This window comes from Ostrea edulis, chromosome 7 (genome assembly GCF_947568905.1).
Source record: "Ostrea edulis chromosome 7, xbOstEdul1.1, whole genome shotgun sequence".
Lineage (NCBI taxonomy): Eukaryota > Metazoa > Mollusca > Bivalvia > Ostreida > Ostreidae > Ostrea > Ostrea edulis.
In genome coordinates, this window is record NC_079170.1 from 37,059,217 (window position 1) to 37,077,753 (window position 18,537).

Genomic DNA, 18,537 nt, shown 5'->3' on the forward strand with positions numbered 1-18,537 from the left:
ACAAATACAGCATGTCATTAAATCAATACTGTCTGACGTATTTCATACCAATTGTTAGGCCGTTCCTTACACACTGATTTTGAATACGGATTATTATGTTGACCCGAGCAAGACATAGGGCTCACGGCGAGTGTAACCGGTCGACAGGGGATGATAATTCCTCCTAGGCACCTGGTTCCATCTCTGATGTGTCCAGGGGTCCTTGTTATCCCTCCTCTTAACTTTGTATTTTCACAGAAATTACGAAATTGATCACTGTTCGTTATCTTCACCTTTTCATGCTTTGAAAGCAAACACAACAAAATATATTGTATACTTCATTGCTAATTGTTCCTTTTTGCAGACTATTGTTGAACGGACTATGAAGAACAAATCCATAGGAATATTTCTTCTCATCTGTCTACCATTACTTACAGGTAATTAGGCATTATTGTCAAGAAAATGTTCTTAAATAACGAATGCTATCATACAATCTGAGAGCACATATCTTCATATCTTACCATTTTTATCGTTAAACTAATTGGGAAGATATCAAATTAATACAAGTTTATCGTACTTGACAATCTTCGAAAACGTAAACTCAAATGAAGAACTTTTTACCACAGATGCGGAGACAAAATGTTTCTACAAAAACCACACAGATATATACGGATATTACCAGCAGTATTACTGCCAAACGTAAGACACTTATATTTGGCTGTATGTTTTACAAATCGACACAACACAATCAGTATATCTTATGGAGATACACTTTTGATTTTAATACTGTTGATATTTGTTTTTTAGTACTGTCAACCCGGGAATAATAGCGGGTGTCGTGGTCGGCATCGTCCTGATTATCGGTAGTATCATCGGCTGTATCATCTACAGACGCAGGAGACGACGAAGTGAAGAGAAAGCTGTCTTGATCCATCATTGATTTATCGTTACATATAGTTACATTACTTTGTGATAATGAGAGAGAGAGAGAGAGAGATTTGGTAACCCACAATGACGTTCTTGTGAAAATCAGAGGAAACTATTGTGAATTAGCATTCTGAGATATGGTTAACATTCCCTGCTTCTATCCACTCTTCTGACCTATACAGTAAAATATCCATATCAATAACATCTTAGTTATATATATGCGAATCGTATCGTTATTGCAACCATGAATAAAAGAAAATCTACTAGATGTTTTCGATATTTAGTTGGAATATTGTGAACTGGACATTCAGAAAATTGTATTTTCAAATGATTTCTTTTTTATATTTAGTTTTTGAAGGTCAAATGATCCTAGTTTTATATGCAAATTATATTGTTATTGCAACCATGAAAGTTGCGAAATGCTGACTTTACAGTGACTCATTACACCAAAATTGTATTTGATGACTCGTTAAAGCACCTCATTCTGAGCATAATTTCACCATCGAAAAAGTGATATCAGCATTCAATTGTCATCGGCCAGCAAGAGACGGTCAATTGTATGTTATGATTTTAGAAAGACGACCGTGGTAACGTGTCAACGTCTACACTATAGAATAATAATCTCAATAATTTATATCCAAAGACATCTTTATCAATTGATTATTTTATCACATAATATCGAATTAAATAACAATATTTGCATATACTGTATAAGCAATAAGCAGAATTTTTAGAGGGGATTTAATTTTGAAATTATTGGCGAGAGTGATGAGGTCGCTAAAATTGAAGATCACTAATGATTTATTCCATAGTAGAGATAATTGGTACCTTCCCCGGAAATCTAATGTCGCTGAAGTTAGCTATCGCTAAATATTGTATACACATTTTTATGGAAAAATCGCAAAATTTGTGTCTCGCTAAAAATTCCACATATATGTAATGACGACAATAAGTGCAATTAAGAAATTGTAGAATATATATATATATATATATATATATATATATATATATATATATATATATATACTAGTGGACAATATTGTTATTGAGAGTGTATCATTGGTGTTTATATTGCCAGATGCCTCATGTGGTCTGAACATGTTGAAATTTTATCAAAACAACTTGCAAGCAAGATAGGTGTGTTGTCTAGATCATGTTAATTTCCGTCAACTGAATTATTACTCAAAATCGTTAATACAATTGTCTTTCCTTATATCATCCACTGTTGTACTGTTTGGGGGCAACACGAAATCAAAAACGGCCTTGAAGTTGGCGTGATCATAAGTAGACATATTATACACCTACAACCGAAATGATGCAACGTAACACCTTAAATGGGTGTTTTTATCCGACTATTTTTTGTTTAGAACTATCATTCTTTTCTTCAAAATTTTACATGGTTTAACCCCGATTATTTAGATTTTTAATATGTTCACGAAATTAGTCGTAGATATATAAAAATCTTTATCTTCCTTATTCATTGCACTAGAGGACGACTCCTACCTGACATATACATGTACAATATAGTTATTAGTTAGTAGATCTACCAGATTAATTCATTATGTATCCAGAGGGCAGAGACACAATCTTTGAAAACAAATCTTTTACAATTTGCGGTTCACAGTTATGGATAATATGTCAGGATTTTTTAAACATCACCCAGCATTGGAAACCTGTACTCCCGCTTATCTTAGTTTTATCATCACCTTGGAAATTAAGAATATAAACATTTCTATTTTGTTTTCAGTTTTGTGTATGTAGATAGCATGTATGTATATAACATACTTTCATACACTATTTTATATTGTATCTATGGCATGTCAAACGTTGCAATATTTGATCTTTTCCATTTGTATTGTATAATTTTCCATTTGTATTCTATATTTTCCATTTGCATTGTATAATTTTTCATTTGCATTGTATAATTTCCATTTGTATTGTATAATTTTCCATTTGTATTCTATATTTTCCATTTGCATTGTATAATTTTTCATTTGCATTGTATAATTTCCATTTGTATTGTATAATTTTCCATTTGTATTCTATATTTTCCATTTGCATTGTATAATTTTTCATTTGTATTGTATCCAGGGAATGTTTATTTTGATTTGTTACGAAGGATTTCATTGGTTAACGTCACTGATATACCACATCTGTAGACGTGCTTAGCACACAGGGCCGTAGCAATGACGGTTCTTTATCGTGCCAACGCCTGTGCAGCGATACGGAATATCTGTTTTTAAGGTCATTACGGAAAGACCCGTGATTCTCACTTTTAAATGCCGAGTGTTTGGCAAAGGAGCAATCACTGTCTTTGTTTATGTCTTAGATTTGATGCGGCAATGGCAGTAACGGTTCTCGAACTCACGACCTCTCGCCCACAAACCAAGCGATATATTACTGAGCTACCGCGACCAGGTCCATGCAGGACTAGTTATTTTTAAAAATACGTAGCTAGCTATAGTAATGGCGACCCCCCCCCCCCCCCGCGATTATTTTTTTTAAATAGAACTGTCCAAAAAAAACGTGCACATTTTTATTTAGTCAGAATTCAGTAGATTCGGGGGACTTAATTCGGCCCTTGGGTCCCCACCAATTGTTAACATCGAGTTTGGCTTGTTACAACTATTCAATAGATTAATCTTAAGTTATCATTTATCGAATTTGGTAATGCGCGAGATGTTGAAGAGGTAAAGTTCAGGAGCCACGTTTCGCAGGAATGTACCGTATTTGCTAAGTGTAATGGCGTACACCCCCCCCCCCCCAATTAATTGATCGCTTTTATGCGTCTAATGTGATCAGCATATTCAAACTAGTCTCCTATTTAACCACTGGCTGATCTAGATAATTCTGAACGAAAGGATGCAGTAAACTGCTGGATGTCTGGGGACTGTCTTAAGATCCTTAGTTAGTCCAGTGCAAAGCCTTGGCGGAGGGGGTGGGGGCCTACAGGGGGAGGGCGAAGTCAGTGGCGGATTTAAGAGGGGCGCACCCGCCCTGCCCACCCCCCACCCCCCCAATTTAAATTTAAGGTAAATCTTGGTATCTTGTTTAGAAATATGTATTTAAATGATAAAAGAAGCAATAATTTCTTCCATTTTCGGAGAAATGAATGCCAAAATCTTTTGATTTCTTGAATTACTTTATTGAAAGAACTTAATTTTTCTAGAAACCCTTAAAATTTGCGTCATTTTATTAATTTTACATTATTAAAAATGACATATTTCAAGCCCTATAAAATCTGTAAAATCCAGAAGCTTCGTCCCCTGGACACACTGGGGGCCGCCTCAAGGCGCACCCCCCCCCCTCTCTGCGACCCCCTGCCTCATAAAGTGGCGCCCCCGTAACCACAATTCCTGGACCCCCCCCCCCCCCCCCCGAACAAGTGCGTTTTGATAAAATAAAACGTACATGCATGCTTTTTTTCGACATCTATATATAAAAAAACATATTTGTGAAGGAAGGGGGGGGGGGGGGGTCTCCCGGCACAAGATTCCACATTGCTAGCTACATGTATGTTCAACTAGTCCTTATATGGAACCGATCGCGGTAGTTCAGGGATATACCCTTTGGTTCGTAACCGTGAGGTCGCATGTTCGAGTTCTACTCGTGTCATGGCTGCATCAAACCAGTTATTACTTTCCCATACGCATTGCTATCTAAAAGTGAGAATCACAGATCTTTCGGATAATGTGACCTTAAAAGCAGACATCCCGTGTTGCGACAGGCGTTGACACGTTAAAAAACCCACTGCTGCCACTGTGCGCGTACATGTAGTATAGTAAGTCTATTTGTGGTACGTCACCTGCAGCTGGTGACGGCTAAATATAAGTGGGACCTAAACTAATGGAATCCTTCGTAACAAATCAAAATAAACAATCCCTCGTATGCAATACAAATGAAAGATTTTGCAATGCAAATGGAAATTATACAATACAAACGAAAAAATTATATAATACAAATGGAAAATATAGAATACAAATGGAAAATTATACAATACAAATGGAAAATATAGAATACAAATGGAAAATTATACAATACAAATGGAATTTATACAATGCAAATGAAAAATTATACAATGCAAATGGAAAATGTAGAATATAAATGGAAAATTATACAATACAAATGGAAAAGATCAAATATTGCAACGTTTGACATGCCATATGTATCTATATAATATTGCTGTCTGTACATGTATATATGTTTTCAGGACCAAGATGTGAAGTAGTTCTTAAACTGATTGTGCTATACTGTATAAATAAAGGCGCCATCTTTTTGCTCTGGACTTATTTTGATGCTTTTTGATTTTTCATCTTATAGTGTAACATTATTTATGATATTTTGTCTTCTTTGAGGGAAATCAGACTTTGAGTCATTTAGCTTTAAAGGTACTTTGATGTATATTGTATTAGCTGATTTCCCCAATAATCTTCTGTTGAAGATTTCTTTCGTCATTTGGCAAGTTTATGTCATTTTCCGCAGTATATTTTGTACTGCTGTCTCTATGATAGATAACATATTTAAAAGCAACTCGACCATTTCTTTTCTTGAATCAAATTTTTAAATATGTAATCGAAAGTACTTATGCCTGTAAAGTAATCTTAATAATTACCCAAAATTTGCAGCTGAATTGGTGGCTTACATCAATAGTTTTCTTGCTTTATATGATTTGTGTGCTCTTTTGTCGGAATTATAGAAAGGCGTTTTGTTTCCAAATAAAATATTTTAGAGTCAAAATGTCGCTATGTTTTGATGGATGATATGAATATCTAACACAACATATCTAAAAGACTCAGATTTGCAATCTTTTTTAAGTACTAAAATATTTATGAAAATTTTAAAAAATAAATAAATGGCAGGTTGCTGATTTATAAGTCTAACGCCTTCCACAGTTTTCAGGTGAGGACCTTTTGATTTTACAGACTGTTTATATGAGTATTGAAGAACTGCATATGATTTTGCTTTCCTTTAAGTTTTGAAAAATAAAAAGTTATCAAACTTAGTAAGTTTTGAGGTAATATTACATTGAGAGCACATGATATGTCCATAGCTTTCATGTAAGGAGCTTCATATATAAGAAATTTATATGAATTTGTGCATTTGGCTTGGATGTTGATTTTCTTCTATTGTAAAGAAAATCACGGCTTGTTCAGCGTAGTTAACTTTGAGAAAATATAGTCCTCTCACACTTTTCAAGGTAAGGCCTTTGCAAACAACCCGAGGATGCGCTTATTACAAGGACTTTCTACTTATCTTTGATGTTTTAAAAACTTACAGGTTGTGGAACGTAGTCAGTTTTGGGGGGAAATATACGCAGAGCTTGTTGTTTCTCTATTTGCCTCCTGTCACAATTCAAGATAGGGTTTTATTCATAGGATACAAAAGAAATGGCTACACAGTGTACACCAGTGCTTCCCAAAGAAATTAAATTTTGATACAAGTGTAAACATACTGTTGATAATGAAGAGTACAGAGTGCTTGGTTGTGTTGTCTATGATAGGTGAAGGCCTAAATAATCAAGACGTTTCTTTTAATATGTCTCTTCAACTGAATCCAGACCGTTTTATATAACCACAAAATATCTGTCTAAAAAGAAGTGAAGATAGCAGAGATTTATATATCAGAATCAATAATAATTATGTAATCTTTATGTGTAGGGTGGCATATTATTGTAAGAAGTATTATGAAATGTGCATGTTTGTGATTAAGAACACGTATGACACATTCTAAGGTATGATCCTCTTAAATTTATGCTAAATAACTGCACCTCATTTCTATTGTTAATGGCCTGTAGATCATGACAGCATAACAATAATTCTATCGCAATTGAAAGATTTTAAGTTTCGTAAATAGTTTAACCGACCAGTGAGTTGGCCAGACATTGTTTGGACGTCTGCCCCTCGGGTTATGAGTTCAGACCGAGGCAGGGACAAATTTCTCTTTGCTATATACGTGCACTTTTCACGTGGGGTTCAGGATATATTTAGCTATGCATCTAGTCATGATCCCCCTAAACTTGTGTACATTTTCTCATCATTAACTTTGCAATGACACGCATGACGTATTTTGGTAACAGGAGGAGGAAATGGAACGACCCTGTGAATGACTAGAATAATCGGAAGTTATTCCAGCGGAATCACATAGTGTCAGTGTTGTATTGTAGAATATCCACATACCTATTCCCTCCCCCTGATGTGTATATGTACTTTCACTAATGCAGTTATGAGTATCTGTCTTACTACGAGTGTAAATCACTGTTTCTTTTTCAAGTTTTATTTTTCTCATTCGCTGTCAACACAACATAGAGAACATATTAAACAAGCATTCAAAAACAATACACCTTACTGTGTGCGATGGTTCTATAGTAGCTCGGATGCATATTGCCACTTCATACTGAATTAATGCTATCTTGAATTTCTTTTTTGAAGTGATGCCGAAAAACATACTTATCGTGGGTGCATATATTCATTGAATTATTTGTATAACTTTCACAATTGAAGAGCACAAACGAAAATTAATGTTTCTATTTCAATTATTCAATAACTTCCATATGGATATCTCGTTGCCAAACCTTCTGGGTCATTACGATTCCTCCAACTAAACAAATCGGCTAAGTTTGGTTGGGGTTCTGTGAGTCGGGATCAGACGAGATGCGTAAGTCCTAATCAGTATGTTTGATCCTGTTTATCAAGTGAATTTGCATTACCCTCAAACTCTTCTACAATTACAATATCATTAAAGGGTGGGGTGAATTCACCTCAAGAGATGAGAGGCAAGTATGTCTTCCCTTGAGTGATTATATGACCGACAAAGTCCCAATCAAACTTTGGTAATACATGTAGGTAATACTCGATTGGTTGAGGGATTCCTTAACGTCAAACCACTTCCGAAATCATATGAGACTAAACAGATCCTCAAGCCGAAAAGCGAATTGACTTTGACCAAGCACAAGAAAAAGAAAAAGAATGTAAACCTCTACATTCTTTCATTAATATTATTTGATTTTTTCATGTTTATACTTCATGAAAATCCTTACAGTCATAGATACATTGCTGGATCCAGTAAATGTTTCACTTAAGCCATCTTTGTTCCTCACGAAAAAGATTAACTGCTGTGAAAGAAAAACTTCAAAGTATTGTGCTACGACATTTGCAAAAAGTGATGAAATCAATTTTAGATTCTAAAAACCTCGTATATTTTACAAAAATCAGGAAACTGTTGAAATTTCTATCTTTACACGGTGCTTGGAAAGTCTCGTTTTACCCAAATCACTGTGTTTGTTAATCACATGACTATCGTTCATGTTTATATATAGCACGAAAACCACGATAGCTGCCGCGTTGTATTGTGTATACCCACATGCCGCTTCTATGGTAAGCTTCCTCATGCTTTTGTTCACTATAAATTAAATAAATTATGGGAGATATGTAATTTGAAATACGTTTTCCTTTTCCAATTTTTAATGGCTGATAGGCATTTCAGTACACACATTTCTTTTGATGACAGGTAGGATTGTATGTATGTGTGATACTGATACGTTTTATAGGGGCCAGTAAACATTTTTTTCTGTGAGGTTTAATTTGACATATAGCGTCTTCTTGAGTCAACCCCATTCCAGTACCCGTATATGAGTTTTCATCATACTGAATAATCACAATTTCAAAAATGCATTGTTTCGTGTATTTTTTATTGTTTTGAAAAAGGATCCTCGGTCTCCTCACTGAGTCAATCAAGGAACCTAACATTAATTTTTGCCACTGACATGCTTAAAAAGCAAACATAACAAAATATATTGCATACTCCATTGCTGATTGTCCTTTTTCAGACTATCATTGAATGGAATATGAAGAACAGATTCATACATATATTTATTCTCATCTGTCTACTATTACTTACAGGTAAACAGACATTATTCTTATGAAAGTGACCTTGAATAACGAATGATATTATAGGATATCATAGGATGTGAATGCTTGTCCTCACATGTTTATCTTTGATTAATTAAATTAATTAGGAAGATATCAATCTCAAAGTCACAAATTGATACAAGTTTATCGTATTCGATTGTCTTCGAAAACGTTAACTCAAATGAGTACCTTTGTACGACAGATGCAGAGACAAGATGTTACTACAAAAACATCACAGATATATACGGATATTACCATCGATATTACTGTGTAACGTAAGACAATTACTTCATTCAGAAATCAACATATAATGATAATTGTATCCGTTCTATTTCTTACAGAGATAATTTTAAGCTGATACCACTATATATGTTCATATATAGTCAAAAGTTAAGACAAGAAGTCTATTACCGTTGTATTTCTTACGAAGACAGATTTAAGTTGATACCACTGTTCATATTTGTATTCTAGAAATGTCAATCCGGGAATAATAGCGGGTGTCTTTATAAGTCTCGTCCTGATCATTGCTGGTATCATCGGATTTATCGTCTTCAGATGCAGGAGACGACGAGACGGAGAGAAAGCTCCATTAATCAATCATTGATTTGTCGTTATCATAGATTTACGGGGTAAGAGAGGTAGATTAACCCACCCTAATCTTCTTTTGTTTAGAGGAAAATATTCCAGATCACCATAGACATCAAAATCTGAGATATCGTTCCCTGGTTCTATCACCTAATTTTCATGAAATATACTTAGAACTCTCTGAAACACATACTATATAATGCACACAATTCGATGAAACTCAAACACACGTAAAGGAGGAAATACGACAACAAACAGATGACATTTCAACTGAGTACTAAATATAATCCATCGATATTTTTAACAGAAAATGACTGATTGTGACTACGGATTACTCCGTTTACCTGATCAAGATATAGAGCTCACGGCGGGTGTAACCGGTGAATGCTTACTCCTCCTGCACACCTGATCCCATCTGGAGTGTCAAGGGTCCCGTGTTTGCCAAACAAATATTTTTTTAATTTCTTATAGAGTTATGCGATTTATTGCTATTTATTATCTTCACTTTTTCTATTTGTCTGTGGTAAGTTTGTGTTCCTTGTTGGCTATTGATCTGGTATATCCAGGGGTCCGTGTTTGCCCAGCTCTCTATTTTGTATTTCTTATAGGAGTTATGAGATTGATTACTGTTCGTTATCTTCACCATTACACCTCCAAAGTGTTTTTGGGTCAGAGGCAGGTCTTTACATTTTCGTTCAATATGGCATTGATTAATTGTTATCCGATTTAGATATCATGTCAAAGTTACAATTTTGTTTATCAAATCTTCATATATCATTGTCACGTGATGGTATACATGAGCATTAATTGAAAGCAGGAAACACATTTCATTCATTTCCTAACGCTATTAAACAACAAATGATTTCGATTGTTTCCATTCAAAACGGAATATTGAGAAAAGTCTTTAGTATATGCATTCGATATTTGATTGGACTGTTGCGAATTGATATTTCAAATTAAGGAGGTATGCTACACCAGAGAAATTTGACGTAGATGAAAAGTGGAGGATATGTACAACAATATTATGAAGTTGAAAAATTTCAAATTTACTTTATTTTGTCAAAAAATACAGATTTAGTAGAAGGTAATCTAAAAAAAAATTTAAAACCCCAGCTGGACCTACAGTTCAGCAGTCAGTATTCTATCCTACTGAGTTACTCAGCTAGGTATTTAAATGGAAAAGGAAAAGTCAAATATTGCTGATATAGATTTTTTCATCGATGTTTTTAAAGTAAGTCAGCCATTATGACGATGTAGAGTACTACCTTAATTGAGTATTGTAGGAAATGAAGGGCAAATAAGTTGTATGTTTTATTGCCAAGGTCACTATCTCGAGATATTCTAATCATGCAAATTTACATATATTCTGATTTGAAGACAATGTTATCGGTAAGACTGTGATGAAAGTTGATACATTTAATTATTGTCATACATGATTACAGTTTATCTACCTTTTAGCTAACGTGTGTCCTTGTTCCAATTTTCTGATTGAAAGTGTCGATCTAAGCATTTAAAACTAATGTTAGTGATTTTAATAAAACACTCAATTTAATTGGATGTATCACTTTGTATATAATAAAAATGCATCATATTCATCTACTCAAATGATTCGTTTACATTTTAGATAATTTCTGTCTGTTTTAAAAGGGATCATAATGTAAAATTTATACGGTACCAATTTTGATACACCATATGCGCATTTCGACAAATAATGTCTCTTCAGTAATGCTCAACCGAAATGTTTGAAATCCGAAATAACAATGAAGGTTTATAGCTATTATAGGGAAACACAGTGTGTCAAAAAAATGGAGTCATATTCGTCTAAGGATAAGAGCTATGCCTGAGGGAGATAATCCTTCATTTTGAAATGAATTTCTAAATTTTATAACAACAATTAAATATACATCCGTATTTTTAAGCTAGTAACGAAGTACTTAGCTACTGGGCTGTAGAGACCCTCGGGGACTAACAGTCCACCAGCAGAGGCCTCGACCCAGGGGTCATAATGTAAATCTTACACGGTACCAATTTTGATGCACCAGATGCTCATTTCGACAAATATATTACTAAACAAATGATCAATCATTCCCAGTGGGAGTAATGGTGCATCTTATATATATTAACGCAATGTTATGTGGAATCTCCAAGGAGTTTTTACTAGAAATTGTATCAACTTAAACATTTTGAAAACCTGGTATTTTACTTTAGATTTTTAAGGAAGTGTTTAGACATTATATGTCAGTATCTCTAAATATATTAAACCTTGGTATAATTGCATTTATACTTTTGAAAATGATGAATGCAGTGTTTATGATTTTGCTGTAAATAAAGGTTTAGGATATGATTATGTTTTAGATTTTCATTATAGAATTTGTCTCTTGAAATGGGTCCAGGCAGTCTTACATTAACGAAGTTTATCTGTTTATCTATCAGAATTGAAAATATCATGTAAGTTTGTAAGTTTTGTGTACATGAAGATATATCGTTGTAGCAAGTAGTACATGTTCATGTTTATGAAGAATAACTCATGCACGTTAATAAAGGGTCGATTTAAATCACGAATGAGTTAACTAAAGTTAATATACATGTGGGTGTGATCAATCGAAAAGGGATGCTTATTCCTCTTATACACTTGATCCCACCTCTGGTATCCCCAAGGATTCGTGTTTGCCCAACTATCTATTTTGTATTCCTTATAGGAGTTCTGAGATTGATCACTTTTCGTTATCTTCATCTTTTCATCAAAACGTATTTTTGCACAAAGAATTTATGTGTTGAACCACTATAAGTGTGATCTTGTATTTCAGCCAAATAGCTGCATCTAGTATTGTTATAGACCCATAGGGAGTGACAGAATAGCGAGAACTATATCGCCATCGAAATCAAGTTTGTAACTTTCGTATATTGTCGAAAGGTGTGTTATACTGGTCAGAATGGAAAGAATGAATCAAAATATAATTGCGAATTTGTAGTATTTAGTTCAACTTTATTCAACTTTGGTCTAGTCCCGTGCGGATCCAGGTTATAATTGGTGCTCCATATTCCTTGCTTATTGTAAGAAGCGACTAAATGGGGTGGTCCTTCGAATGAGAAGCAAACAGGGAGTCCCCGAGTCACAGCAGGTGTGACACGATAAAGACCATTCCTTTCTCAAAGACCGTAAGCGCCGAGCGTAGGTATAAATTTTGCAGCCCTTCACCGGCAATGACGACGTATCCATATGAATGAAAAATTCTCAAGATGGATATTATACAATATACTATCAATCGACCAATCGACTTTGGTGTATGTTACGCTTAGTATTTAGTAATTACATACCATATCTGCGTACGTATAACGGTCATTCTAAATGAGACAATACCCTAGAAGTGGTCCTTCAATTTAATGGAAGAAGAGATATTTACTTTATAAATGACATTAAACGCACATAAAACTGTCTTTTAGTAATTGAAATATGAAACGATCAAAACCGAAACGAACCCCCATGAATCTTCAATCAAGTGTTCTTCTGTTTGAATTAAAACAAACACAATAACAGGTATTACACACGTCTATGATTGACGAAGTTACCTGTACAAAAATTTATTTTGATTGTACTGTAAATAACAGATTTCAAACAGGGAGCACTATTCTCGACCCCGTGCGTCGTTATGTAGTTTAAAAAGATGATTCTGTTTTCCACATATATCCACCTTGTGAATCTGGGATCGAACTGAAGCAGATTTAATTTGCAAATGTCACCTGTCGAATGCTGTTTGACATCTTTGGCCGTTCTTTACATACTGCTTTTGTCTTCAGATTACCCCGTTCACCTCATCAACATAGAGGGCTCAAGGTGGGTGTGGCCGGACAACAACATACATGTATTATTACTTCTCTTATGCATCAGTGGTCAGGGTTGGCCCTGCTCTTAATTTTCCAGTTTTTATAGGATCGATGAGATTGCTCATTGTTATTAATCTTCACCGTTTTCATTATGTTTTTATCACTTCATTTAGCTCGCTTTAATGCAACAGCATATGTATATTCCCGCGGGAAACAACCTTGCATGTATTTTAGCGATGCAATATCGTTCTACTATTTTTTTGTAAAATAAAATTGAAAAAACTGGCTCATTCATTTCTTGAGGAATCTTCCTTGAATAGAATGCCACTAAATTTCCATTCATCCAAAGCATAACTCAGACAGGTACATGTTACAACGTTTGCAAAGCAATCCGACTATAACTGGAAAGCAGTCCCTACCAAGACGGAATATAAATCACAAAATTATGTGGCGAAATGCACACGCAGTTTGATACATTCACAGAACAGTCCATACGAATTCAATGGTGACCGCAGCCGATCAGAAAAAAGCTGTGTAAATGCAAAGTTAATATATCGTTTTTGGTTTTGCTCCTTGGTGGTATTGCAACGCATAAGTGTTTACACCTTATTCCAGATGAAAATGCAAAAAGGTAATATGTAGAACAAGACAATGGGGAATAAATCTTCATTGAAGCCAAGATGTGCCTTATATTTCAATTAAATGACTTATATTTGACGTGGTTTTAAAGTTTATTTCTAATATTTCAACATGGTGATTACAGATGCAAATGTACAAATAAAACACGTAATTGTTAAGACAGCTCATAACATATGGCAACGTCATATTGAGACAATGAAACATGACACAGTAAAAATAATCCAAGTATTATCAAGGCATGTGAGCACTAGGAAACACTACTAATTATATGCAGTAACCTATCTAACAAACATTTAGGAGAGGAACATCCTTATCAGCGTAAATAATCATACAAATACAAGTCAATAACAAGGTTTATCACGCATAGTATCAGCAACTACTGTTCTCCGAGATGTCTCGGCAAACTTGAGTGCTACATTTTGGCAAATGATATTTTTTCAACAAACCATAGTTTCTTCTTCCCTTGTCTGAATATTAAACATTTAATAAGCAGTACATCTTCTTCTCAGAGAAAATGGGATGTTGCAATACAAAATATGGAGAAATTTAAGATACCATTCTCAAAAAATAAATTGTCGAGACACAACCAAAGCGTTGATGAGCAATGATGAGACAAAGAAGATAACAAACAATATCACAATTTTCTATAATACAACGATTCACGTGACGCACGGGAGTACGGCACGGTGTAAATTGAGTCATAATCAGTTCCAATGAAGCTGGTAGTAGTTTTACAGCTATCAGAGCGATCAGTGCGCCCCTGGTGGTGCAAAGTAGAAGTACTCGAATTGCTTCTACTGCTACAGGTACTGGGATAAGATGTAGACGCCGATAGAGTGCGCTGTGCCTTCTGTTGATCAGGGTAGATACAACAACATATCATTTTCCATTGTTCTCGCACCTGCTTCTTACGCGCCACAAACAGAACGAAGATAAAGAAGCCTTGAAGTGAGTTTAGAATAGTGAAGGCATACTGAAACAGCAGTCTGGCATCTGATATGGCGAAGTAACCCAATATCCAAGATAAGCCTAAAAAGAAATGTTAAATTCCTTAATTTTAACTTTGTTAATATGTTTATAGGAGTTATGAAATTGATCACTCTTCTTCACCTTCATGAAGCCCTTAATCAATAAGTGTTCATAGATTAAAATAACAAATATGTGAACCATTCGGCTACAACTTTCCCCCCCGCTGGGATTCATTAGTGCATACATAGGATCATTATTGAATTCGGAGTTATATTAGAACAGATTGATATCTCACCTAAGAGAACAAAACTGGTGATAGCAGCTTGCAGATTTGTAATCGCCATTTTGTGTTTAGACTGGTTACTACGCAGACCCTGTGGTCGTCTGAAAATGCTGACGACAGTAATGACAAATATCACAAGGTTAGCCAGTATGATAACTCCGATTGGAACAGCAAAAGCGTAGTAGAAGGCATCTAGCGACATCCAACAGCTGCAAGAGGATAATATAGAGAAAATCAAAAATCAATGTTTATACATCATATGTAGATGACAAATTCGTTTCTGAAACACACATTCAGCTTAAAACGCCGTGCTTAAAACAATTAGACATATACATATACAGTATAATTTGTCCAAACCGGCCTCTGAGTTCTCCGACGCTCTGTCAATTCCGGCCACAAAATATAGTCCCTAACATTTCTTTAACAAATCCTTTATTAATAATTCCCTGTACTCCGGATACTGCGTATTCTGTATATCGGCCGGCTTACACAGTCCCAACTGCTATTAATTAACTTTAATTATCCTGTGTAAACCGGCCCCTCGATGATACACCACCCTAATTGTTGCGGTCAATTGTATTCGGTGTACACAAGGTCACAACTGCTCGTAATTAGCTCTAATTATCGCATTTAAACCAGCCACCCCACGATGACCAACCTGTCGGTATTCGGTCGATCACACGCGGTGTACACAAAGGGTGTCTCAAGGGAAGCCACAGGTAAGTAAAAGAGTGCAACTGGCGATGAGTCGCGATCATTTTAAAATAAAACCTGATTTTTAGGGGGTGCACTTTTCAATTATGACAGCACCACGCACGAGGTAATGGCGCCCTCCCCCTAACGACAGAGACGAGAACTAACATTAAAAGACAAAGTTCAATTAATCGATACATTCTTGGAATGAAACAAAATCGGCAACAACCGTTATGTTTTCCAAAAGCAGGGTTTCCCCTCGTGGACTTCTCGGAGCTTTACGGCTAGTCAGACAGAGATGATATGCAGTTAGTTAGCCCAACTCGCCATGTCCGGTCGATCTCTCGGCATTACATTAGTTTCCGTTTCACAAATTGAGACAGTTGAAAGCGATACATTTACAATGAAAGATGGGAAAGACAAATTTTAAACGAACACAACACAAACTTGACAAACGTACATAATGTAGCACTTTCAAGATAACGGTGATGATGTAGACGAAATCGACAATTTACCAACAGAAAATTACGCGAATAATTCCCAGATTTTAAACTGTTTAATAAAAATTGAAACTTTTTCAAATGAGCACAACAATAAAACACTGACATTCATATTTTTACATTTTGAATTCTTTTGTGATAAATGTATATTAAAACGTTAGCAATCATTACACACGTATGCATAGATAGTGAATACAAGGGAAGCAACTCTCATTCTTGTCAACATTCTGCACTCCGGACTCTGTGCAAACCGGCCAATTTCTTTGGAACCACACATAGCCGGTTTAGACAGATTATACTGTATATCCGTTCACAAATTGTATTATTTGGTATTATGTGATTTAAAGGAGTAGTTAGATAGAACCATGTAGCCCCAAAGCATTCAATTCTTACACACATTAAATAGCTCAACACAAACACGGATCACACCGACACCGGAAGTTCATATATAAACCTACTAGTGATCTCCCCCTTTATAAAGATTGTGGTCAATGCTCAAAACACAAATGATAGGAATTAACGGTAAACCTGGAATAAAAGGTATAAAATAAAAATAAAGTGAAAGAAAATATAGAACTTGTATATGCATTTTTGTTAACAAGCATCCTCACTGATGCACTATCCCTAGAATTTTAAAGGAAAAAATATATTGCTTTTACTTCATATGATACCCTTGTTTCCTTTCATAGTTATCTAAATTGTGTGAGATATTTTGAAGAAAAAAAATTAGTATCCTACCCCAAGCAGCGATGACTGACTTCAAGGTGTACCGATTGACATAGGTTCCGAGAACTTTGACAAATGTCAGATACTGTAAGAATGCCTCCATTAACATCCACATGAATGATGCCACGATAAAGTAGTGGAGAAGGATGGCCACGATCAGGCAGCCGATATAGTGATAAGTCTGCTTTATTCCAACGAGGAAAATCACCCAGGAACACAGCATGGCCAACGCCAAGTTAAACAACGTCTGTTGAGCACGACCTTTACGCAACTTCCTGTTTTAAATATAAAAAGTTATGGTCAGTTTTTGCTATTGATATCATGACCATCATTGAAAGTAAGTGCATTTTCGATTAAACATCAGCTTAATTAAAACTAAAGGTAGGTATGTGCATTATTGTTATATGTAAGCTTCTATAACATGGTGTGATGTGTGGTGATTTTCTGTCCCAGTGAAATAGAGTCTATAAAATAAACTAATTCTTGGTAAACTGTAGGTCTGTATATCTTATAAGAGTTATCTCTCTTGTATTGTTCACGTGTAGCGCAAATGGAGGTAATTTTGATTATTGAATTACATTGCATATAGAGGGTGCATATTGGCGCATTCTAGAAATTTCTAGAATTAATGGCTGGGCAGGTCCAGAGTATTTTTTTAATTTTGTTAAGTTACGGAAAAACAGGGGGGTGGGGGTGGGGGGTGGTAGATATGCGAATAGTTTAGTTGGCAGTCAATCGATTGTAAACTTGAAGATGATGTCTACGAATGTTAATTTTGATATAGGGGTGTTACGTTCCCCATCTTCGGTGGTCATATACATGTAATTGTGGATATTAAATGTATGTTGATTGTGATGTTTCATCGTGTATATCTTGTTTATTATTGGTTGTATTTACCATTGCATATTATCTGCCATTTACATTATCAAATGACATTTTTCAAATCAACGGGATTTTATTCAAACCCACCAAACTGAGCACATACTGTGTTGACAAAAATGTGTATTAGTGAATCACCTAAAGAAGACGTAGGAGATGATGGTGAGGGAAAGTCCAAGGATGGACAGGCTCAGACCAATCAGAGAAATGATGGACAGTGACACTTCATGAACTCGATCTACTCGGTCTTCCTGTCCATAGAAATCCTACCAAAAAAGAACACGATTAGGTTAAAACAAGTAAAACAAACAACGGTTCGTCGTATGTTTACACATGAAAGTTTGTTTAATATATCTATCATAAGTACCTGTTCATAAGAGACAATCTGAACAAACTAATTATATGCAAAATGAAGATCTCAAACTCTAGCATAGAGTAGAGACAATACCATGTACTTACAATAAGAACGGCGAAGTTGGTCAGATGATCACATAGGCACACGTCACGTCCATTCACTTGACCGTCGTATACGCAGCCAGCAGATGACCAACCACCCGCCATATTGTTCAAAGTAAAATTGTAGAATGCACACGTTCGAGGGCGTCCGGAGAAATCCTTCAATATG

The 18,537-nt window shown here is 35.3% G+C and overlaps 2 protein-coding genes across 4 annotated transcripts in view; one reads left to right on the plus strand and one right to left on the minus strand.

Moving 5' to 3' along the window:
- Positions 1-8,196: 8,196 nt before the first annotated feature.
- Positions 8,197-12,369, plus strand: LOC130048079 (uncharacterized). Of its 3 annotated transcripts, none has more exons than XR_008796911.1 (5): positions 8,197-8,279; positions 8,732-8,804; positions 9,016-9,088; positions 9,285-9,442; positions 9,706-11,956. XR_008796911.1 is itself a non-coding variant. In XM_056144220.1 (4 exons), exons 1-4 carry the CDS (start codon positions 8,208-8,210, stop codon positions 9,415-9,417), a joined length of 351 nt encoding a protein of 116 aa, XP_056000195.1. In that variant the 5' UTR covers positions 8,203-8,207; the 3' UTR covers positions 9,418-11,956. The 3 variants fall into 3 exon arrangements, 1 of the variants encoding a protein (XP_056000195.1); XR_008796910.1 differs by lacking the exon at positions 9,706-11,956 and adding an exon at positions 12,206-12,369 and having other exon boundaries at positions 8,210-8,279; XM_056144220.1 differs by having other exon boundaries at positions 8,203-8,279; positions 9,285-11,956.
- Positions 12,370-13,935: 1,566 nt separating this feature from the next.
- The window catches only part of LOC125655552 (uncharacterized), a 39,500-nt gene continuing 34,898 nt past the window's right edge, over positions 13,936-18,537 (minus strand). The window contains exons 18-23 of the mRNA XM_056144221.1: positions 18,372-18,527; positions 18,051-18,178; positions 17,046-17,308; positions 16,766-16,835; positions 15,127-15,323; positions 13,936-14,891 (exon numbers count right to left, since the gene is read on the minus strand). Of these exons, the coding sequence (XP_056000196.1) occupies positions 14,497-14,891; positions 15,127-15,323; positions 16,766-16,835; positions 17,046-17,308; positions 18,051-18,178; positions 18,372-18,527 (1,209 nt within the window). The 3' untranslated portion in view covers positions 13,936-14,496. The remainder of the gene's footprint in view (positions 14,892-15,126; positions 15,324-16,765; positions 16,836-17,045; positions 17,309-18,050; positions 18,179-18,371; positions 18,528-18,537) is intronic.